This window comes from Amblyomma mixtum, chromosome 7, assembly GCF_055824585.1.
Source record: "Amblyomma mixtum isolate Tamu chromosome 7, ASM5582458v1, whole genome shotgun sequence".
Classification (NCBI taxonomy): domain Eukaryota; kingdom Metazoa; phylum Arthropoda; class Arachnida; order Ixodida; family Ixodidae; genus Amblyomma; species Amblyomma mixtum.
The window spans coordinates 12,273,755-12,297,529 of record NC_143018.1 but is presented as its reverse complement, the minus strand read 5'-3'; the positions used below and the strand labels follow the sequence as shown (position 1 = coordinate 12,297,529).

General features: G+C 45.3%; 1 protein-coding gene across 2 annotated transcripts in view; it reads left to right on the top strand.

The window, feature by feature from the left end:
* The first annotated feature begins 7,069 nt into the window (after window positions 1-7,069).
* The window catches only part of LOC149335041 (cytochrome P450 3A14-like), a 46,967-nt gene continuing 30,261 nt past the window's right edge, over window positions 7,070-23,775 (top strand). The window contains exons 1-2 of one of the 2 annotated variants that reach the window (XM_089553727.1): window positions 7,070-7,122; window positions 23,574-23,661. In XM_089553727.1, the coding sequence (XP_089409853.1) occupies window positions 23,600-23,661 (62 nt within the window). In that variant the 5' untranslated portion in view covers window positions 7,070-7,122; window positions 23,574-23,599. Of the gene's footprint in view, window positions 7,123-23,561; window positions 23,662-23,775 lie in introns of those variants that run through there. The other variant, XM_089553726.1, reaches the window with a different exon arrangement.

Sequence of the window (23,775 nt, the reverse complement as noted above, 5' to 3'; positions counted from 1 at the left end):
ACATGTCACGTGCGGCGCTCTACCGACTCAGCTACGATGGCACCTGTCGGGTGTAATGTTAATAGACCGGAAACGGGCCGAGTGGGTGGGGAGCAAACGCTGGGTAATGACATTCTAGTCGAAATCAAGAAGAAGAAATGGGCTTGGGCAGGGCATGTAATGCGAAGGCAAGTGTAGCATGGGGCGGCAGAAAGTAAGATGGGCGGGGATGAGATTAGAAGTTTGCAGGGATACGATGGGTGCAGCTGGCAAAGGACAGGGTTAATTTGAGAGACATGGGACAGGCATTTGCCCTGCAGTAGACGTAGTCAGGCTGATGATGATGATGGCAGCTGTAGTATATTTTACTTTATGGGGTATCTATGCGGCATGCAACCTAACCTTCAGAGTGTTCACCAATGCCACCCTCGACCAAAGCGGTGGAAACAGAAACGTCCTGTTCCTGCCTCCGCGTCCAGCGTAGGCTATGGGCTGGGATTCGAACTGCGGGTCAACACCACAAATTAAACAAAAACAGAAGCAAAGCATTCCCCTGTAGATTTCATCGGTTTCAGTGACTGCTGGCGTTCTTTATATACGTGCAAGTTCAATTATGAATCGACATTTTTCAAGTGACAGCTGGCGGGTGAAACCCTAGCGAGTTCGTGACACGTTATTTGTGAAGCATATGGTGCCAGGGTCTCACTTTGTGTCCCATCTGTTTTGTGCAGTCTGCTTCACAGAAAAACGTTTGAGCCGCCGCGGTGGATCAGTGGTTATAGCGTTCGGCTGCTGATCCGAAAGACGTGTGTTCGACTCCGGCCGCGGCGGTCGAATCTCGATTGCGGAGAAATTCTAGAGGCCCATGTACTGTGCGATTTCAGTTATCCGGAGCCCTTCACTACGGCGTCCCTCATAGCCAGAGTCGCTTGGGGACGTTAAACCCCCATAAACTATAAACCAAACCAGAAAAAAACATTGAACTCCACCTTAAGGGTATAACACAGTAGTCTAACGGGTTAATTGCCATATATGCAGAAGTTCATTCTCAAATATATATTAAAACATCCCTGGGAGTCTTCATACTGCTCCTGGCGCAGTGGTGCAGCGGTCGAGCGATACGCCACTGCCCTGCGATGGCAGGTACTTGACTCCAGGTACTCCACGTTCCTCTGTGATAAAGAGCTCGCATATCTAAGGCAACGATCCTGTTCGCACTTGTGATAATATGTCATGTTCTGGTGTAAAAATTTGTTTCTCGAGATGAGTACAGTTTGATGGAACATACCCAGCAATTCTGGGCGAAAGCCTTTTTAAACGGGAAACCGCTTATGAACGCAATTTTTTCGTGCAATAAAAGATTTCAGTATAACAATCAATATATCCACAGATCACCCAACGGCAGTCTTAGATTTTTTTTGTCTTTTAACGTTTTTGCGATCGTCAAAAGCGTTCGCCATTGATTTTCTATGGTATGGTCTTAACTGTTATATGCTATCGATGGAAACACTTTAAAAGAAGTATTTTCCTACGTATGAGAAGAATGAACCATAGCCTTCAATGTTTCCATAGCGGTGTCTTACAATTTCTCAATTTTGAAAAATTTTGCTCGAGAAAGTTAGACATGGTTAGCGCTCGTGTCGTTCGTCTCTATTATGTGCCCTCTTCTTCTGCTGCGCTGCAATGCGTTTATCGACCAGCCAGCACAGAAAGCTATTCTGCAACAGGGCAGTTGCCTCTACGCCGCAGTATACTTATTGGCGACAATACCCGGATGGTGGCCGCTGTTGAAACGCGTACCATGTTCTTCGGTGGCATGCATGGCATCAGAGGATTCGTGCTACCTCGTCCGCCGTGCTATATATTTATTTATTTATTTATTTATTTCACATACTTTCAGGGCCCGAGGGCATTACAGAAAGGAGTGGTACAACAAAAAAAAATACAGTGCATAGTTATACAAAACAAGTTATATGATGGCAGAAAACACAGTTTTCTTGAAGTTCTCAACATCGGTAATGGCAGCGATGGAGGGAGGAAGGTCGTTCCAGTCAACGCTGGTTTTAGTAATAAAAGAATCATGGCACAATTTGGTTCTCGAAAATGGAACACCGACTTTAAATATATGATCGGAACGGGATGAAATGTATGAAGGGCTCGAAAAAAGATGATCCTTTAACAGGGGGTTATGGTGATACAGTCTGTGGAAAAGACATAGTCGAAAACACTTCCGGCGCGAAGAAAGGTCTGGTAAGGCAAGTGTGTTTTTCATAGAAGTAATGCTGGCGTAACGGGAATAGTTAGTTAAGATGAAACGAGCTGCACGATTTTGAATGGATTCTAGTGTGTTTATCAGTGTGATTATATTAGGATCCCAAACTGCAGATGCATATTCTAACTTTGGTCGTACTACTGTTTTATAAAGGGTTAGTTTTATCGGCAGAGGCGCGGTAGAGAAATTTCGGCGCAAGTATCCAAGAGTCCTGTTGGCGTTATTTGCGACATGTTCAACGTGTCTATGCCATGATAAGTTACGTGAGATATGAACACCTAGGCATTTGTAGGAGTTAACTGCAGGTCCATGGAAAAATGGTCTTGCCTGCAGAAGTGTCTGGGTTTTAACTTTGTTAAACCGATCATAGTGCGAAAGCATGGGCATCATTAATGGACGAAGAAGACAGTGTGCGATGCACACTCGAGAGTGCTCGGTTTGCAGTTTAACCCGCGTCGTGTTCGGCTGCGGCGATAGCAATGCTCTCGCGCTGCGGCCGGCGAAGCTGACCTCATCGCGCCGCCGCTGCTTCGACTTCCGGTCGTGGCTGTTGATTTGATCTCCCGTTCAAGCTAACATAGCGCTGTTGTTCCCAAGCAACGGCAGAAGATTCAAAGATGACACATGCTCGACATTTTCGCACAAAAATTTTGAAAATTGAAAAATTATAAGATACTTTTATGTAAATATTGAAGTTAATGGTCAATTTTCTGATATGTACCAAATTATTGCGTTTACAGTGTTTCCATCGAGCGCACTGAACAGTTAAGACTGCCCTACAAAAACCAGACGATAGCAAAAACGTTAATAGAAAAAATGCTACCCGCCATGGTGGCTCAGTGGTTAAGGCGCTCGTCTACTGAGCCGGAGTACACGGGTTCCATCCCTAACCGCGAGGCGCCTTTGTGCTGTGTGATGTCAGTGCACGTCAGAGATCCCCAGGTGGTCGAAACTATTCCGGAGCCCTCCACTACGGCACCTCTTTCTTGCTTTCTACTTTCACCCCCTCCTTTATTCCTTTCCTTTGCATCATGGTTCGGATTCCACCGAGATGTGCGAGAGAGATACTGCGCCATTTCCTTTCCCCAAAAACCAAGTTTCAAAAAAAATGCAAGGCTGGCGCAGGGTGATCTTCGGGCATACCGATTGTTATAGTGAAATCTTACATTATATCAAAAAAAATTGCGTTCATAAACTGTTTTCCCGCTCAAAAATTATTTTGTCCGGAATTGTTGGTTATGAGATTCTTGGTCGGCGTTGGCGAGCACATGAGTTCTTTCGCAGTAATATGGTGGTGCCCACGGGAGCGCTTACTGGAGAGGTTTATACAGGACGCATGCGGCGTGCATGGAAGCTCATGATGCAGAAGAGTGCTTTTTTGGGCAGAGCGTTTATTGGTAGCGCATCAGAATACAGCTAAGAAGTGCAACTAGCATGATGGTTAACTAATTTTGAATAGTTAACTTTTTAACTATTACTGCTGGGCTTCTTAATTATGCAGAGGCGTGTAGCCCACGGTAAATAATATCCATATCAGTTTTTAGAATTTCGAAAACGCGATTACCATCGGCGCTGTGGCCCAACAAACTTTGGCTACATCGCGCAAAAATACATGCGCTTTCGAGAAGCTTGCAGGCAAAGCAATCTCTCCAGTGCACGTAACTCGTAGAAATAGCCGATATTTGTTGGCCTACAGCGCCGAGGGTAACCGCGTTTTGAAATTCTAAAAACTGATATTCATATTACTTACGGTAGCTTATATACCTCTCAATAATCAAGGAGCCTAACCTTAATAGTTAGAAAGTTAAGAGCTGAGTATAAGTTAGCCAGAGTGCTAGTTAGCACATCTTAGCGTATTCAGATCCACTACACCGCTTACTCAAAAAGCCTATGTTTAAGAAATGTGTAATGTTTTGTAATAAGGGAGTAATTACTCATTGACGTCTACCCAAGAGCAGCCGTACGGCTACAAAGGAAAGCTAAACAGCTTTCTCAGAAACTTCGCAGTTAAAGAAAAATTCGTCCTGGCCCGGGGTTCGAACCCGGGACCACCGCTTCACCAGAGCAGTCGCTCTACCAATTGAGCTAACCGGGACGGCAAGTTCATGGTAGGGCGAGGGCGAATTGATCAATAACTCGAAGTGGGAACAGTGTTGACCAAATATTTTAGGGGAATCCCCCAAGGTGGAGTAGATATGTAATAAGGGAGTAATTACTCATTGACGTCCACTCAAGCGCAGCCGTACTGCTACAAAGGAAAGCTCTACTCCACCTTGGGGGATTCCCCTGAAATATTTGGTCAAGACTGTTCCCACTTCGAGTTATTGATCAATTCGCCCTCGCCCTACCATGAACTTGCCGTCCCGGTTAGCTCAATTGGTAGAGCGACTGCTCCGGTGAAGCGGTGGTCCCGGGTTCGAACCCCGGACCAGGACGAATTTTTCTTTAACTTCGAAGTTTCTGAGAAAGCTGTATAGCTTTCCTTTGTATCCGTACGGCTGCGCTTGGGTTGACGTCAATGAGTAATTACTCCCTTATTACAAATCTACTCCACCTTGGGGGATTCCCCTAAAATATTTGGTGTAATGTTTTAGGTGAAACACCCTGTATATTTTTTTGTGAGTAAAAAATGCAACACCGCATCTCAAAGAAAGGCCGCCTGTGAACTTCGGGGAAGACCGAGCGTGCCACCTGGACGCTGGACTACAAATGCGAGCGCGTGCAAAATCTTTAAAAATTATTTAAAAAAAACATTTTTTCAGGCTTTTTCACGACCCAGAAGGAGGGGAACAAACTCGAAAAATTTCCAAACGGAGTTACCTGCACATTGTCACCTCCCTACGCACTGTCAGTTGGTCTATACGAGCTGCTTGGAAGTGTGCCAAGCTATCCACGTGGCGGCAAGGTCCCAGTAGGCACCGACCGCTGACTTCAGCCGCATGTCGGCAACTCCGGATTCCCCGTCGTCTCGGTCGTGTGAAAGAAACTAGTTAAGTTCGATAACGTGCATACCAAGCTGCGCGACAAGCTTGCAGGAGAACGCGTGAAGTTAACTTGAGGACATGCACTCGAATCTCAACGTGGGAAAAGTCGCACGAGTAAGCTCTTCCCTAACCAGCAGTGGCGAGCCACATTCATCCAATGCCTAACGTCGATTCTATTCTATGCAGTATGTCACCATCCTCTCCTGAAAAGGCTTTGCAGCATGTTTCTTTTGGTTCAAAAGTTTAATTCTTTACTTAATTCCTACTTGCAAAGTAAATGTATACAATGAAATGAGTTTTCTTATTTTCCCAAAATTTGGTATTTTTCTGAAAAAAAAAGAAAGCAAAATTTTTCTTGTACAAGAATTCAATTTTAATTTTACATCTCTAGGCTGGACACGGCCTTTGTTGTTTTGTGCATCTCACAATAGAGATCTCCTTGCCCAGCTGCGCCCACCACTGACTTCTGCGTGCAGTAGACCTACAACACAGCTGCATGCATACTATGCCCAAATACAGTGTAATTTGTGCGACAAAGGGAACTCAGAGCACGTGGTGCGCGTTATAGTTAACGGTGTTCAGCTTTGTCTGGCACTACACAGGGCATCCCAAAGAGGCGAGTCTACGGAATGGAAAACGAATGAACTGATACAAACACCCTCAGAACTCCCGAATAAACTCGCGCAAGGATGACTTTGACTTGAATCTTGTAGTTGACTCGCTCGAGGTTTATTGGCTTGGTTTTCTTCTTTTTTTTATTCAATATGCCGGCTAGTTGAGTAATTATAGAGCACTGACTTTCAAACATCAGAGGTACTTTGAGATTTGCAATGGCAAAGCGTTGACGGCCCACACGCCGTCCTTAACGGCTGATTTGACAGCGACGGCTGTTAACAGCCTGTTCCCTAGTTTCTCGTCGGTGTAGTAGTCGGCGTAACCGTAGGGTGGTTGCCATGGGAACCACTCGGAGGGTGGTTAGAGCGGAAGGAGGAGGGCATGACGGGAACGCTGGAATGCTTACCCGGAGGTTAATTAGTACCGGAACCATCCAGAGGTGGCTTACCGTCAGAAGAGGAGTGTAGGGCAAGAGCGAGGATTGAGCAACCGGAGTGTGGCTGCCACGGGAATGATCCAAAAAGTTGTTACCGTAGAAGAAGGAGCGGAGGATTGTAGCACGTTCCATCTGCGATGGCTCATGCCAAACACGCCGCCCGAGGAGGCGCCTGGAGCAGCGAACAAGAGAGAATCGCAAGTCCAAGAACGAGTGCGCGTGCGGAAAAAGCTAACTATACAGATACCAAGTCGCACTCTTATTACATTCTTATTCTCGTCACACAAGGGTAACTGTCCTCTGAGTTTTTTTTTTTTTTTAGATGCACGTTGAACTGGTTATTGTTCGCTACCGCGACGCAACGAAGTCATGCCAAAAGCCACGAAGGTTGCGATCGCTTGCACGCGCTGCGCGGTCGCACAACCTCCACGGGGGCAGAGTGCCAATGTCCATTCATATTATACAATCACTGAACACGTTGCGCCACGATAGTTGCGTCACTTTTTGCATAAGAAGCGATTTAGCAGCAGCGAACACAGCTTTCGAAACACGCCTAACGCGCTCTCTTGCCTCCTTCTGCAGATCGCCTTTCCCAGGCTGTACGCGCTGTACAGAAGCCAAGCAGTGTGTGTGCTTACGCACGATCATTGACGGCATTAAAAAAACATCGGCTCCAGGCGGCGTGATTTGTTAGTGGCGCTCGTGATCTTCAACACTGGTTCCTCCGGAACGATGTGTACTATATAAGGAGCCCTCACCGGCCGCCCTGCTCACCACTCAGCAGCGACGACCGCTTGCAAGACACGCCTATCCAACTCCCCGGCTTCCTTCTGCAGGTTAGTGTCAAAAAAAGCAAATTTCTTGATATTTTTGTTTGTCGCCACTGCTGCCAGGTTGACGTTTGCTAGATTTTGTATGCTATACTGTCTTAGGATGTTGCAAAGTTAGAAGATTAATTTCGGAAAGAGGTCCTGAAGCTTAAGGGCACACTGAGGAAAACTGCGTCAATTGTTTTTTGTTCTTAGCGAAATCCGATAGTATGGCATTTCGTGCCTTTGTTTTGTTCGGTGGCAAAAAGGCGCATTCATTGCTGAGAGATTTGAATTCGATTGTCGGAAAAGTTTTGCCCCCCTCTGATTTAAACTCGAGACTCCGTGGTGGCGTAACCTTCGAAAAATGACGTAAACGCAGTCTGTGATTGCTGGCGGTGAGCGGTACGGTCTAGCAACAGCCGAAATAAAAGCTACCGCCGGCCGGGCGATGCAGGCACTTTTATAAGCCGTCGCTTCGTTTGCACCAGCGTTCCTATGGATCCCGTTCCCGATCGGGAAGTTCTCGCGAGGAACGCCGGCCTGCACTTCAGTGAGCTCAGCCCCACACAGCGTGCGGTGCTTTTGAGGACTGAGGCGGCTGAATACCGAGAATATCCGGGGGCCGACGAGTCGGCAGTGTCGGCAGCAAGTAAAGCTTCCGATGCGGCAGGTGTCATTGTCGAGCCAACGTCACGACTAATGAGTAGAGACTGATGCGTAGAAATTGGAGCGGACACTTAAGCTCCGCATTAAGCGTATGACGCGATAGCGAAATGGGTTAATTCGCATATATGCAAGTCATTCTCTACTTTTCGTTCATAGTTGCTTGCGGGTCCTCGTACCACTCCTGACGCAGTGGTGCAGCGGTTAAGCGATGCGCCACTGCCCTGCGATGGCAGGTGGGCCTTGTGCGGCCCAGGTTGCTCTTCCCGAGCGACCAATCATTAATTTAACTACCACCTGTCACGGTGGGCAGATTGTGACGACACAGCAAGGTCACGTGACCTAGTTGGCCCACCTGCCTCCAATACGCTTCTTAATTTCTTAATCCCCTTGCTAGTACAAGGCGCTTGTGCGTGTGTGTGCTCTCCTGCTGTATTCGTTACCTGATGCTGCGCCATTCTTCCCTTCAGTATGTCTGACCAACTTGCTCAATCCTATATGCCTCTTTTGTTGTCCAGATGTTGCTCTCTGGGCACCACCTAACAGAGTCATGCTTTACTGCGTAACGGGGCCTTTAACGCTCTCGCGTTAAAATATTTCTAAATTCTGTGATGATAGCCGTCGTTGCACTGAAGGTGCACACCGAGTGGTTTGTTTGCTAGCGCGGAGGGCTGTACAATGTTGGCTAGCCAAAGTTCTTTTCGTCTGCCTTCTCCGAAACGTGATCGCAAAGTGCGCGAAAGCAACGTTTAAAACGTGGCAGCAGTTATCGCTTGCCGATACGGGCTGCTGCCTTAATTAGTAACACTGGTAATAAGTCACCGTGCGTATTGACGGACTGGACGCGAACTAAGCTTGATGACACCTGCAATAGCGGCCAGAAACGTGTTGCAGGTGCACTAAAGAGGAATCTGAACTCGTCTTTTTACAGCGGGAAATCGATCTACACGTTCCGAGTATTCTTAGAAAGTTCCAATTATTGTCCTGTGCGGCAGATTTCCCTAATTTAAATCGGATTAAACGTCCCGGCTCCCGCCTTTGTTTGATTTCACCGCTCACGGTAGGAGGAGTCAACTAACGCGGGGAGTGCCTTTCAGGCAGTCGCGTGGCGGCTTTGCTCTCGCTTTTATTTTGTTTTTTAGGTTTCCGTGAATAAATGGATCCAGTCAGAGACTGGATCCGCCCCCTGCCGCCCCCTGCTACGCTTTCCTTCTCTTGGAATCCACTCCGTTACCCTTAAGGACTAGCGGTTATCTTGCCATCGCATTACATGCCCTGCCCAAGCCCACTTCTTCCTCTTGGTTTCGACTAGGATATCATTAACGCGCGTCTGTTCTCTCACCCTCTCCGCCCGCTTCAGATCTCTTAACGTAACACCTGCCATTGTTCTTTCCATAGCTCGCTGCGTTGTCCTTAACTTAAGCTGAACCCTCTTTGTTAGCCTCCACGTTTCTGCCCCATAGGTGAGTACCGGTAAGATACACCTGTTATATACTTTTCTCTTCAGAGATATTGGTAAACTGCCATTCATGATCTGAGATAACCTGCCATATGCGCTCCACCCCATTCTTATTCTTCTAGTTATTTCCCTCTCATGATCTGGCTCAGCTGTCACTACCTGCCCTAAACAGACATATTCTCTTACTACTTCCAGCACCTGACTGCCAATTGCGAACTGCAGTTCCCTTGCTAGGCTGTTGAACATTACTGTGGTTTTCTGCATGTTAATTTTTAGCGCCACCGTTCTGCTCTGCCTGTCTAATTTATTGATCATGCTTTGCAGTTCATGTCCTGAGTGACTTAGCAAGGCAATGTCATCAGCGAATCGCAAATTACTTAGGTATTCTCCATTAACTCTTATCCCCAACTGTTCCCAATTCAGGCCCCAGAATACGTCCTGTAAACAGGCAGTGAATAGCATAGGCGAGATCGTGTCTCCCTGCCTGTCACCTTTCCTTATTGGAATTTTATTACTGACTTTATGGAGAACTATGGTAGCTGTGCAATCGTTATAAATATCTTCCAATATTTTCACATAACACTCTTCTACACCCTGATTCCGCAATGCCTGCATGACTGCTGAGGTTTCTACTGAGTCGAATGCTTTCTCGTAATCAATGAACGCTATATATAGGAGCTGGTCAATTGACCATTTAAATAGGTAAACGCTGAGTTGTTAATATGAAAATTGCTGAGCGGCATGAAAATGGTCCAACCCGGGTGCTTTCGACAAAGTTGCTCTAGCATGGCCCTTTTTGTTCGTCAAAAATAAAACCCCGTAAATTTTCAAAGATACCACGCGACAGCGTGCTCCGTACAGTGCATACACTGTCACTGGTGAGGTTCTCGATTCCCACGGGTGACGAAGCCTGTCAAGCAGTCATTGCGAACTGCTTTTTTCCACCACCCGCGGTTTTTGGACGACAAAAGATGAAATAAACATCCACTAATTCATTAAAGATTAGACAACAGACTCGCATACCGCTTCTTCTGGCGTGTTCCAATCGTCGGTTTAGGGCGTCCGCCTTAATCTACGACGGAGAATATTGTTGCGCAAGCAATACTACGCTAGTCGCCGAGCCATTTCGCGGAGCTCTGGAAAGGCCAAGCTGCGCATGCGCGGGGAGTGGGTGACGTCACACGGCGCACAGCTGGCGCGCCGGGGCCGCCGCCGCCGCCACGCGCTCTCCATCACCTCACCGACAGCCTCCCTCATTGATGTGCAGTAGCGATTGCGCATCGCCATCTGCGTGGTTTGTGGTGTATTTAAAATTGGCACTAGCCTAGCTCTGCTATGCCAGGATATAGACTCCGCGTTTTCCACAGGCTGCATATTTCTCGACTTCGCTAAGGCATTCGATAAAGTTAACCATTCATTACTTCTATATAAACTCAGTATTCTAAATATTGACCCTTCTGTTCTGAACTGAATTCGCGCGTTTCTTTTTTCTCGCCTTCAGTTTGTGCATGCTAATGACACTAGTTCTTCTACTGTGCCAGTTGGTTCTGGGGTTCCTCAAGGATCTGTCCTTGTCCCTTTACTGTTCCTGATTTATATTAATGATCTGCCTGCTACTATTAACTCTAGGATTTGTTTGTTTGCCGACGACTGCGTGATTTACCGTAAAATAACTAACGATTCCGATATTCGCTCCCTCCAGGTCGATCTTAATAACATACTAGACTGGTGTCATAATTGTAAAATGGAACTAAATATTAAAAAATGCAAATCTATGAGAGTTTCACGTTCAAATACTACTTGTCCTCCTTATTTTCTTCACAGTCATCCCCTTGAAAGCGTAAGATCGTATCGGTATCTTGGCACACATATAACTAACACCCTGTCCTGGAAACTTCATATAGAACATATAGCACTAAAGCAAACAAAACGCTACGTTATCTTCGAAGAAATTTTACACTTGCTCCATCTTCATTAAAATCATTATTATACACGACCTACGTACGACCGCAAATGGAATACGCATCATCCATATAGGACCCTGGACAGGTCTCACTGACACAGGTTCTGGAAACTGTCCAGAATCGTGCAACTAGGTTCATTTTAGGCAATTACCATCGTACATCTAGCGTCACCCAAATAAAAAGGTCTTTAAACCTCCTGCCACTAGCTACCCGCCGTAAGCACTTCCGCATCTGCCTATTCCATAAGATTTTCTACTCTAATTTTCAACTTCGCTCTCGATGGATTCAACCGGCACCGTTCATTTCTCACCATCGTGATCATCAACAAAAGGTCACAGTGCCTCATTGTAACACAGTGACATGTGCGCAATCCTATTTTTCGCTAGCCTCTAAAGAATGGAATTCCCTACCCGCATCATTAACTAGCATCACTGATACAACTCAATTTAGAAGAATACTTACCACTCTGATTACATAATGATCGCTTTTGTATTTTATTGTAGTATTGTGTTCTCCACCTACTAGTATTGTTCTTAAGCTATTTTATTAATCTGTTCCGAGTTAATTTTGCTCACTTCTTTTTATCTTGCCTCAGTTGTTCTATAGTTTTGTATGAATTGTGCTTTGTTTACTTTTTTCTTATCAACTGCCCTTCCCCTCTGAAATGTACTTTGTACCCTGAGGGTATCACAAATAAATAAATAAATACGTAGCGTGAGGTGAGGGCGAGGTGTCCACATCTCGGTGGACACCTGAACCAGAGGCAAGGCACACAGCTGCACTCTTGGAACAGTGGACACCTCAACCATGCTTTAAGCTAAGTGGCGGTAGTGACAGGTGTGCGCTGCATGCGTTGGCATTGACAATAGACAGTTTTAGTATAGCGTTTGCGATGTTTGCGTACGCAAAATTCAAAGCGCGAACAACACCTTTAGTTGAGCGTTTTGCGGACCGTTCCGCAATAGGCGCTAAGTAGACATACAACATCCAGGTTCAGCCCCGTTTGGGTAAGTACCTAGCGCCACCACACGTCGAAAAAAAAAATTGAGGTCGTTTTGAGAAGTGCTAAAAATGGCCGTTGCCATGACGACAGTGTACACAACCTGTCGTTAGGCTTACGGGCTTGAAAACAGACTTCTATCTCAAGAATACCGGCAAGTTATCGCACATAACATTGCGTCCCAGTGAAACGAGAGAGAGCGGAAGCGAATACCACCATTTATTGCCAGTTGAGCGCCGAATAACTCAATGACGAGGTATTTTAGAACCGAAGCGGGCAAACAGGGCGCCGCCATGTTGTCTCCGCAAGCCCCGCAAAGACGCTACGCTATTTCCAGAAAATTGCGTGCGTACGCTAAACGCTAAGCTTCTTTTAGCGTTCTGCGCATGCGCATTCTACATGCGCTATTTTATTGCGTACGCAAAGGTTTTGCGTACGCTATACTAAAACTGTCTAATGTTGTGCCAGAAACGCGGCGCTGAAGCCATAGGCCGTCGGCGCTCATTGTGTTCATTGGCGTTGGAGTTGTCAACGTTTACACTACGATTATTTTAAGGAAAGGAAGGCGAGCGCGCGGGGCAAGGCAAGACAGCTGTGCGTAGTGACGTCAATTGCTCCTCGCGCATGCGCAGAATGGTTGTGCAAGAGCACGCGAAACGGTGAGACTATGGGCAGTGTAGCTCACGCAACAGTATATGGCTACGCGTAGATGTTGCTTTCGCAGTCCTCCAGGTTTATCCAGAGCTAAACCACAGCCAAATTTTTATTGCGCTCCAATAAGAATTCAGGATCTAAATGCAAATCACCCTTTGAAACGCGCTCTTTCATTTCGCGTAACTCGACAAATTGCTCCGGACCGCCAGTTCGAATACGCACTCAGATATAAAACGGCTGCTTCACGGACACACACCTTTGGCGAAACTCATTTGCTGGCAGCAGCTACAACTTCCGCAATGCTGCGCACATTTAATGAGGCAAGTAATAGCTGTCGCGGAGTCTATTCCTGGTTGCAAACGGAGCCACGCTGACCACGTAGGCGGGATATTTCTCTCTGCTTATTTCCCATGGCGCTTCTGAGGCTTTTCCTTTCTTCCTCTTCCTTTTTGCTTTTCTTTTGCTTGTACGGTTCAGCGGCTTGGTATGCGCGCTTGCGGTACTCACGCTTCGCGCAGACGCGTTGACTCCCGAGTGGAGAGCAAATAGACACCTTTGATCTATCAACTAGACCATTGGGACCACGCGGCAGCTCCGCGGGCCGCAGACCTTTCACGTTTTCCGCACACATGTATTATTGTTATTTTTAATTTGTTAACTTTTGTATAACTTCTTGTGCTCAATTTTTTATTCTCCGTGCCGTTTTTATTTTCATTTTTCTACATATTTCTTGTCATTTGTTATTTACTTACACCAACATCGACTCAACTCGATAATCTCAGAATGATTTAACCTGCGTGTGCATGCAAATCTCGAAACCACATGCACTGCACCAAACTCTATCAAAGTGCTCTCACCATGTCATACTTGTTTGGCGCCACATTTAATCAGAAGTTTTTCTTTTTCTCTTTTCTCTTCCTGTGTGTGCGTTAACATTTTCTGTGTTACATTTTCTTTAAACATTTCTAGAGCTAATTTTTTTTTCTGCTCTTCCCTTCTTTTGTTTTGTTCCCCCTAAATTCATCTTTGCCTTCCCACTACGCGCTCGGGCTAGCTCAGTATTTTACCCGACGGACGCTGTTTTTTCACGGGAAGCTCACTGCGGGACACGGTTTTGGACCGCCTAGTATATTTATGGGAAAAGGGGCGCCAGATTGTCTGGTAGAAAGGCCCGACAGCAGAGCAAAGCGACGAAATGAAGCAAAAGTACGCAGAGGGCACAGTCGCAAGTTGCCGTTGCAGCGGTTAACAAGTGTGTGTTGGCCGTCTCTCGAACGCGTCCCTTGCAAGCGTCTCAGGATACCTGATACGGGCCGCCCGCTCGGACCCGGCGGCGTCTTTCGGGGGTGTACGCGTATTTGGAGGGGGGGCCGGGGGGGGGGGGCGGGGGGGGGGGGGGGGGTAGCGGCTTCCGTGTGCGCCGAGAGCCGGGTCTAACGCTCTTTTGCCCCTTCTATCGCTGTGCTGTTCAGGCTCGTTCTTTGCTACTACTTTACCATTTCCACCCCCCCGTTTGTTTTTTCTGGTTGTTGTTCAGCCGCGGCCCGTTTGAGACTTGTCGTGCTGCCTATTATACGGTCCCCTGCCCTCATTCTCAAGTTTGTTTAGAGGGCGGAGATTATACCTCCTCGCTTGTTCTGTGTCCTTATATTGACGAAACGGATTCATTGTAAGCCTGCCCTGACGAAGGGAATACCATTCCCGAAACTGTTGGCAAAATAAACGTTAAAAGAACAGTCGCGTTTGTCGTAATACTGTACCTAAACTAGTAAACTGGGCCATTGGAACCCCTACTGAATACAATATATATATATATATAAGATAAAGTCACCAGAAATTGAAAAACATAAGATTTAATTCACAACGTTTCGGCTGGAGGACCAGCCTTTTTCGAGTGTATTACAGTATTCGAAACAAGCAGCTTTTGTTTGCAGATAAACAAGCAGATAAAAGCTACTTGCTTCGAATGCTGCAATACACTCGAAAAAGGCTGGTCCTCCAGCCGAAACGTCCTGAATTAAATTTTCTGATGTTTGTCAATTTCTGGTAATTTTATCTTATATTAATCAATCAGCTGCCAAGAAATAATTTTATATATATATATATATATATATATATATATATATATATATATATATATATATATATATATATATGACAGAAGCCAACAGCCACAGAAACCAAAGAGCACAGGGATATCTTTTTTTTTTAATTTTTATTTATTTTGTGGTGTTGATCAATTTAGAATATTACTGAATATGTTATCGCTTAAAGCTAATTGATTAGAAAAGCAGAAGAAAGAACAACCATCTGCCGCCGGTGGGATTCGAACCCACGACCTCCGAATTACGCGTCCTGCTGCAACTACTATATATATATATATATATATATATATATATATATATATATATATACATATATATATATATATATATAAGGGGTCACAACTTTGCAATTATCTTCATTTAATACCGACAGTTTCGAACCTCTGGGTATCCCTGAGGAAGGACGGTCCTCCGTTCGAAACTGTCGGTATTAAATGAAGATAATTGCAATGTTGTGACCCCTTCTTCTACAAGTCTTCCTGGCCCATTGAACGACAAGACCTGCTGCAACTACTATATATATATATATATATATGTATATATATATATATATATATATATATATATATATATATATATATATATATATATATATATATATGACAGAAGCCAACAGCCACAGAAACCAAGGTGCACAGGGGATTTTTAATTTATTAACTTATTTTGTGGTGTTGATCAAGTTAGAATATTACTGAATATGTTATCGCTTAAAGCTAATTGATTAGAAAAGCAGAAGAAAAAACAACCACATGCCGCCGGTGGGATCCGAACCCACGACCTCCGAATTACGCGTCCGGTGCTCTACCTCTGAGCTACGGCGATGGCCGTCAAATCTTCTGCTTTCGGGGTATTTATGTTTAAAAGTAACCTAACCTTGAGAGTGTTCATCAGCGCCACCCACGTTCATAAGCGGCAGACGTAGAACGTCCTGAGTTACCGCAGGTGTGACGTATACCGTCATCATCAAACGGAGAGGGTGGAAGCTGCGTGAGAACCCTCTTATGCTTCCTATGGCATCAAGGCTGCCAGAACCGAGGCCCTCGCTAAGCAATTAAGCAAACAAGGGAAGGGGAATGAGGGGCTCGTTATAAATATGACAGAAGCCAACAGCCACAGAAACCAAGGTGCACAGGGGATTTTTAATTTATTAATTCATTTTGTGGTGTTGATCAAGTTAGAATATTACTGAATATGTTATCGCTTAAAGCTAATTGATTAGAAAAGCAGAAGAAAAAACAACCACATGCCGCCGGTGGGATCCGAACCCACGACCTCCGAATTACGCGTCCGGTGCTCTACCTCTGAGCTACGGCGATGGCCGTCAAATCTTCTGCTTTCGGGGTATTTATGTTTAAAAGTAACCTAACCTTGAGAGTGTTCATCAGCGCCACCCACGTTCATAAGCGGCAGACGTAGAACGTCCTGAGTTACCGCAGGTGTGACGTATAACGTCATCATCAAACGGAGAGGGTGGAAGCTGCGTGAGAACCCTCTTATGCTTCCTATGGCATCAAGGCTGCCAGAACCGAGGCCCTCGCTAAGCAATTAAGCAAACAAGGGAAGGGGAATGAGGGGCTCGTTATAAATATGACAGAAGCCAACAGCCACAGAAACCAAGGTGCACAGGGGATTTTTAATTTATTAATTTATTTTGTGGTGTTGATCAAGTTAGAATATTACTGAATATGTTATCGCTTAAAGCTAATTGATTAGAAAAGCAGAAGAAAAAACAACCACATGCCGCCGGTGGGATCCGAACCCACGACCTCCGAATTACGCGTCCGGTGCTCTACCTCTGAGCTACGGCGATGGCCGTCAAATCTTCTGCTTTCGGGGTATTTATGTTTAAAAATAACCTAACCTTGAGAGTGTTCATCAGCGCCACCCACGTTCATAAGCGGCAGACGTAGAACGTCCTGAGTTACCGCAGGTGTGACGTATAACGTCATCATCAAACGGAGAGGGTGGAAGCTGCATGAGAACCCTCTTATGCTTCCTATGGCATCAAGGCTGCCAGAACCGAGGCCCTCGCTAAGCAATTAAGCAAACAAGGGAAGGGGAATGAGGGGCTCGTTATAAATATGACAGAAGCCAACAGCCACAGAAACCAAGGTGCACAGGGGATTTTTAATTTATTAATTTATTTTGTGGTGTTGATCAAGTTAGAATATTACTGAATATGTTATCGCTTAAAGCTAATTGATTAGAAAAGCAGAAGAAAAAACAACCACATGCCGCCGGTGGGATCCGAACCCACGACCTCCGAATTACGCGTCCGGTGCTCTACCTCTGAGCTACGGCGATGGCCGTCAAATCTTCTGCTTTCGGGGTATTTATGTTTAAAAGTAACCTAACCTTGAGAGTGTTCATCAGCGCCACCCACGTTCATAAGCGGCAGACGTAGAACGTCCTGAGTTACCGCAGGTGGGACGTATAACGTCATCATCAAACGCAGAGGGTGGAAGCTGCGTGAGAACCCTCTTATGCTTCCTATGGCATCAAGGCTGCCAGAACCGAGGCCCTCGCTAAGCAATTAAGCAAACAAGGGAAGGGGAATGAGGGGCTCGTTATAAATATGACAGAAGCCAACAGCCACAGAAACCAAGGTGCACAGGGGATTTTTAATTTATTAATTTATTTTGTGGTGTTGATCAAGTTAGAATATTACTGAATATGTTATCGCTTAAAGCTAATTGATTAGAAAAGCAGAAGAAAAAACAACCACATGCCGCCGGTGGGATCCGAACCCACGACCTCCGAATTACGCGTCCGGTGCTCTACCTCTGAGCTACGGCGATGGCCGTCAAATCTTCTGCTTTCGGGGTATTTATGTTTAAAAGTAACCTAACCTTGAGAGTGTTCATCAGCGCCACCCACGTTCATAAGCGGCAGACGTAGAACGTCCTGAGTTACCGCAGGTGTGACGTATAACGTCATCATCAAACGGAGAGGGTGGAAGCTGCGTGAGAACCCTCTTATGCTTCCTATGGCATCAAGGCTGCCAGAACCGAGGCCCTCGCTAAGCAATTAAGCAAACAAGGGAAGGGGAATGAGGGGCTCGTTATAAATATGACAGAAGCCAACAGCCACAGAAACCAAGGTGCACAGGAGATTTTTAATTTATTAATTTATTTTGTGGTGTTGATCAAGTTAGAATATTACTGAATATGTTATCGCTTAAAGCTAATTGATTAGAAAAGCAGAAGAAAAAACAACCACATGCCGCCGGTGGGATCCGAACCCACGACCTCCGAATTACGCGTCCGGTGCTCTACCTCTGAGCTACGGCGATGGCCGTCAAATCTTCTGCTTTCGGGGTATTTATGTTTAAAAGTAACCTAACCTTGAGAGTGTTCATCAGCGCCACCCACGTTCATAAGCGGCAGACGTAGAACGTCCTGAGTTACCGCAGGTGTGACGTATAACGTCATCATCAAACGCAGAGGGTGGAAGCTGCGTGAGAACCCTCTTATGCTTCCTATGGCATCAAGGCTGCCAGAACCGAGGCCCTCGCTAAGCAATTAAGCAAACAAGGGAAGGGGAATGAGGGGCTCGTTATAAATATGACAGAAGCCAACAGCCACAGAAACCAAGGTGCACAGGGGATTTTTAATTTATTAATTTATTTTGTGGTGTTGATCAAGTTAGAATATTACTGAATATGTTATCGCTTAAAGCTAATTGATTAGAAAAGCAGAAGAAAAAACAACCACATGCCGCCGGTGGGATCCGAACCCACGACCTCCGAATTACGCGTCCGGTGCTCTACCTCTGAGCTACGGCGATGGCCGTCAAATCTTCTGCTTTCGGGGTATTTATGTTTAAAAGTAACCTAACCTTGAGAGTGTTCATCAGCGCCACCCACGTTCATAAGCGGCAGACGTAGAACGTCCTGAGTTACCGCAGGTGTGACGTATAACGTCATCATCAAACGGAGAGGGTGGAAGCTGCGTGAGAACCCTCTTATGCTTCCTATGGCATCAAGGCTGCCAGAACCGAGGCCCTCGCTAAGCAATTAAGCAAAAAATTAAATCCCCTGTGCACCTTGGTTTCTGTGGCTGTTGGCTTCTGTCATATTTATAACGAGCCCCTCATTCCCCTTCCCTTGTTTGCTTAATTGCTTAGCGAGGGCCTCGGTTCTGGCAGCCTTGATGCCATAGGAAGCATAAGAGGGTTCTCACGCAGCTTCCACCCTCTCCGTTTGATGATGACGTTATACGTCACACCTGCGGTAACTCAGGACGTTCTACGTCTGCCGCTTATGAACGTGGGTGGCGCTGATGAACACTCTCAAGGTTAGGTTACTTTTAAACATAAATACCCCGAAAGCAGAAGATTTGACGGCCATCGCCGTAGCTCAGAGGTAGAGCACCGGACGCGTAATTCGGAGGTCGTGGGTTCGGATCCCACCGGCGGCATGTGGTTGTTTTTTCTTCTGCTTTTCTAATCAATTAGCTTTAAGCGATAACATATTCAGTAATATTCTAACTTGATCAACACCACAAAATAAATTAATAAATTAAAAATCCCCTGTGCACCTTGGTTTCTGTGGCTGTTGGCTTCTGTCATATTTATAACGAGCCCCTCATTCCCCTTCCCTTGTTTGCTTAATTGCTTAGCGAGGGCCTCGGTTCTGGCAGCCTTGATGCCATAGGAAGCATAAGAGGGTTCTCACGCAGCTTCCACCCTCTCCGTTTGATGATGACGTTATACGTCACACCTGCGGTAACTCAGGACGTTCTACGTCTGCCGCTTATGAACGTGGGTGGCGCTGATGAACACTCTCAAGGTTAGGTTACTTTTAAACATAAATACCCCGAAAGCAGAAGATTTGACGGCCATCGCCGTAGCTCAGAGGTAGAGCACCGGACGCGTAATTCGGAGGTCGTGGGTTCGGATCCCACCGGCGGCATGTGGTTGTTTTTTCTTCTGCTTTTCTAATCAATTAGCTTTAAGCGATAACATATTCAGTAATATTCTAACTTGATCAACACCACAAAATAAATTAATAAATTAAAAATCCCCTGTGCACCTTGGTTTCTGTGGCTGTTGGCTTCTGTCATATTTATAACGAGCCCCTCATTCCCCTTCCCTTGTTTGCTTAATTGCTTAGCGAGGGCCTCGGTTCTGGCAGCCTTGATGCCATAGGAAGAATAAGAGGGTTCTCACGCAGCTTCCACCCTCTCCGTTTGATGATGACGTTATACGTCACACCTGCGGTAACTCAGGACGTTCTACGTCTGCCGCTTATGAACGTGGGTGGCGCTGATGAACACTCTCAAGGTTAGGTTACTTTTAAACATAAATACCCCGAAAGCAGAAGATTTGACGGCCATCGCCGTAGCTCAGAGGTAGAGCACCGGACGCGTAATTCGGAGGTCGTGGGTTCGGATCCCACCGGCGACATGTGGTTGTTTTTTCTTCTGCTTTTCTAATCAATTAGCTTTAAGCGATAACATATTCAGTAATATTCTAACTTGATCAACACCACAAAATAAATTAATAAATTAAAAATCCCCTGTGCACCTTGGTTTCTGTGGCTGTTGGCTTCTGTCATATTTATAACGAGCCCCTCATTCCCCTTCCCTTGTTTGCTTAATATATATATATATATATATATAGGATGTTTCACCTCGCACTTTATACAATTTTTAAAAATAGACTTTCTGGAGTGCTTTTTTCGGCATACCATTCTTAGTGGTGTAGTACATCAGAACATAGCTAAGACGTGCGGACTGGCAGGCTAATAAGGGAGTAGTAATAATTCATTGGCATCTACCCAAGTGCAGCCATACGGCTACAAAGGAAAACTGTACAGCTTTCTCAGAAACTTCGCAGTTAAAGAAGAATTCATTATGGTCCGGCGTTCGCACCCGGTATCATCACTTCACCGGAGCAGTCACTGCACCAACTGCGCTAACCGGGACGGCAAGCTTACGGTGGGGCGAGAGCGAATTTATCAATAACTCGAAGTAGCATTGGCGTTCAATGAGTAATTACTGCCCTTATTACAAATCTACTCCACCTTGGGGGATTCCTCGAAATATCTGACTTACTAGCAGGCTGGTTAATTTTAGTTTAACTTTAACAAACTATTGTTGGTCTAAGAGCTCTGAAAGTTCGAGGTAAGTATTTTATAAATCCGATTTCAAGCCAAATTGCATGAAATACCTTTGAATTAGGGCAATATTCCGAATTCCATTAACCAGACGTATAGGACCCTCGAGAAGAACCACAGGTATTTTTGTTCTGACCTAATAAAAAATGCTTACAAGCGACGCGTGCTTCCAAGGTATTTTCTGAGGCTCTTGCATTGTGATAACTAAAATGCAACCACATGCGCTCAGATGGAAGTCGAATTCACGAGCTTCGTTCTTTTTAACAAACAATACCTAGTGGTAACTGAATGAAATATGGTCTGTGTTCGGCATTAAATTTTACACTTTAAAGCATATAATGGAGTACTTTTTTCTAGATCAAGAGAGAAAGAGAGGGTTTATTGACAGGAAAGGCAGAGAGGTTAGCCTTACCATGTACCATTTGATGATGGTTACCATGTAATGAAGGGGATCGAAACAAATTTTGAAGAATATCGGAGAGGCTGCCTTTTTTTTTAATTTTCGTCAGTTGTCCTTTTTTGGAATTTTCCGAATGCTCGAAGATTTCAACGCCTAATTAAAAAACATGTACCCATTCTAAAAGTACTAATTTTCTCAGGCGATAGTAAAAACAACGGATTAATGCTAAGAAAAAAATTTCAGGCACTGATTCTTAATCGGTCTTGTTCTATTACTATAACAAAAACTGCTCTTATTGGAATGCGTTAGTTTTCCAGGAATGTTTGCAATTTTTTGCTGTGGAATTCTGAATATCAAAAAATATTTTCGCATTGCTTCCAACAGAAATGGATTCGCACAATTCGTGGGAAAATAATCAGGTTCCGCAAAATTTCAGTTTACTTTCTGCAAGGATCCAAATTAGCGATTTTTGCGAAGTCGCAATATCCACGTTTTCCACCTAGCGTCGTATACATTTTTTTTTTTTTTCAAAAAATGAAACTACAGCATTTCTTGCAAACCTAAGTACGATTCCCTTGTGCCGACACATTTGCCCATCACATATTAAAAATTAAATTGAAAACAAAGAAAATAGTCATGGGCCTCGATTACCGTTCTTATCTGAACGCATCCATATAGAGGAAGTTTCACCTAAGTTTCTACGCAATGTTTAAAAATAGGCTTTTTGAGTTAGAAGAGCACTTTTTTTCAGTACAGCATTGTCAGTGGTATAGTAGATCAGATTACAGCTAAGACGTGCTAGCTAGCAGGCTGGTTAACTAGTATTGAATAGTTAACTTTTTAACTATTACTGTTAGGCTCCTTAATTAATGAGAGGCATGGAGCCCATCGTAAGTAACATCCATATCGGTTTTTAGAATTTCAAAAATTCGGTTACGCTCGGCGCTGTGGCCTTAGACATTTTGGCTATTTCAACGAGTTACGTGCACTGGAGAGGTTGCTTTGCCTGCAAGCTTCTCGAAAGCGCATGTATTTGGCGCCATGGCCACCAGCTGACGCCACCGTCGACCCACCCCCTAACCCCATCTTCGCCCTCCAGCAAAACCTCTGTCGCGTGTGAGAAGCCAAGGCTTCTCGAGCCGAAACTCTCATTAGAATCAAAACATAAAAATGAACATCGAGTCTATATAGCAACGCACACGGGGAGATACCTGGATTTTGATTCCGCTCATCCTACGGCTCACAAGCGTTCAGTGGTTGCGTCACTTGTCAACCGTGCTAAAAACATCTGTTCCGACCCGGTCAGCCTTGGCAACGAAATGAAGCTTATACAGTACGATCTTGAGCGAAACGGCTACCCTAGAAATTTTACCAGCAAAGTCACCAAGAAAGCCACCTACACACGAGGAGCACAACAGCTTACAAAAAAGATAAAACGTGCTGCGATTCCCTACGTGCGTCAGATCAGCGAGGCCATTTCTAGGATTTTCCGTAAACACGGAGTGCACATTGCACACGTGCCAACCAGCAAGCTGCGAGCCGATGTGGTCAACGTGAAGGACCCGCTACCACGTGCCAAATTCCCTGGCGTTGTTTATCGGATACCTTGCAGCGACTGCCCCTCCGTCTACATTGGGGAAACCGGGAACTTCCAGCGGCGCATGAAGGATCACCAGGGCGACGTCAGAAACAAGCGCGCAGCAAAAAATGCAGCTGCAGAGCACGTGCTGTCCACAGGCCACGAGATAGGCTGGGATGAGGTGGAAATCTTGGCGACGGAAAGAAACCTATCTGCAAGACTGCATCTAGAATCCCTAATCATCCAGACAGCGGCCAACACGCTAAACAAGAATCAGGGCAAGCTACATCATATTTACGTGAAAAGATTGCAGAAGATTCTGAAGCGTATACAACCATCCCTTCTTCTGTGACAGCCTTATTGTGAACAAGGGCCCCGTATGGGACCCGAAACGTCATTTTTCATCTTTCGACTTGGTCAGTGACCCAATTTTCATTTGTGAATAAATCATTACCCTACTGCTTTCGCAGAAATGTAACAGGCGTCTTATCGTTCCGTCTTATTTTTTTTCTTCTATTTTTCTTTCTCTCAAGGTTGCCCGCGCTATACTTAATCAAGGATGTCGGCGACAGTGGGCCTGCTGCTTCTTCTTGTCATCCTTCTCTTGACTCTACTGCTCACGTAAGCGTTGGAAGTCATTAAAATCGGTTTAGTTTAATTAAACATAATATAATAATATGCAGCGGAAGACGGACCCACAAAGCGCCTGTCAAATGCCCCGTGATTTACCACTAT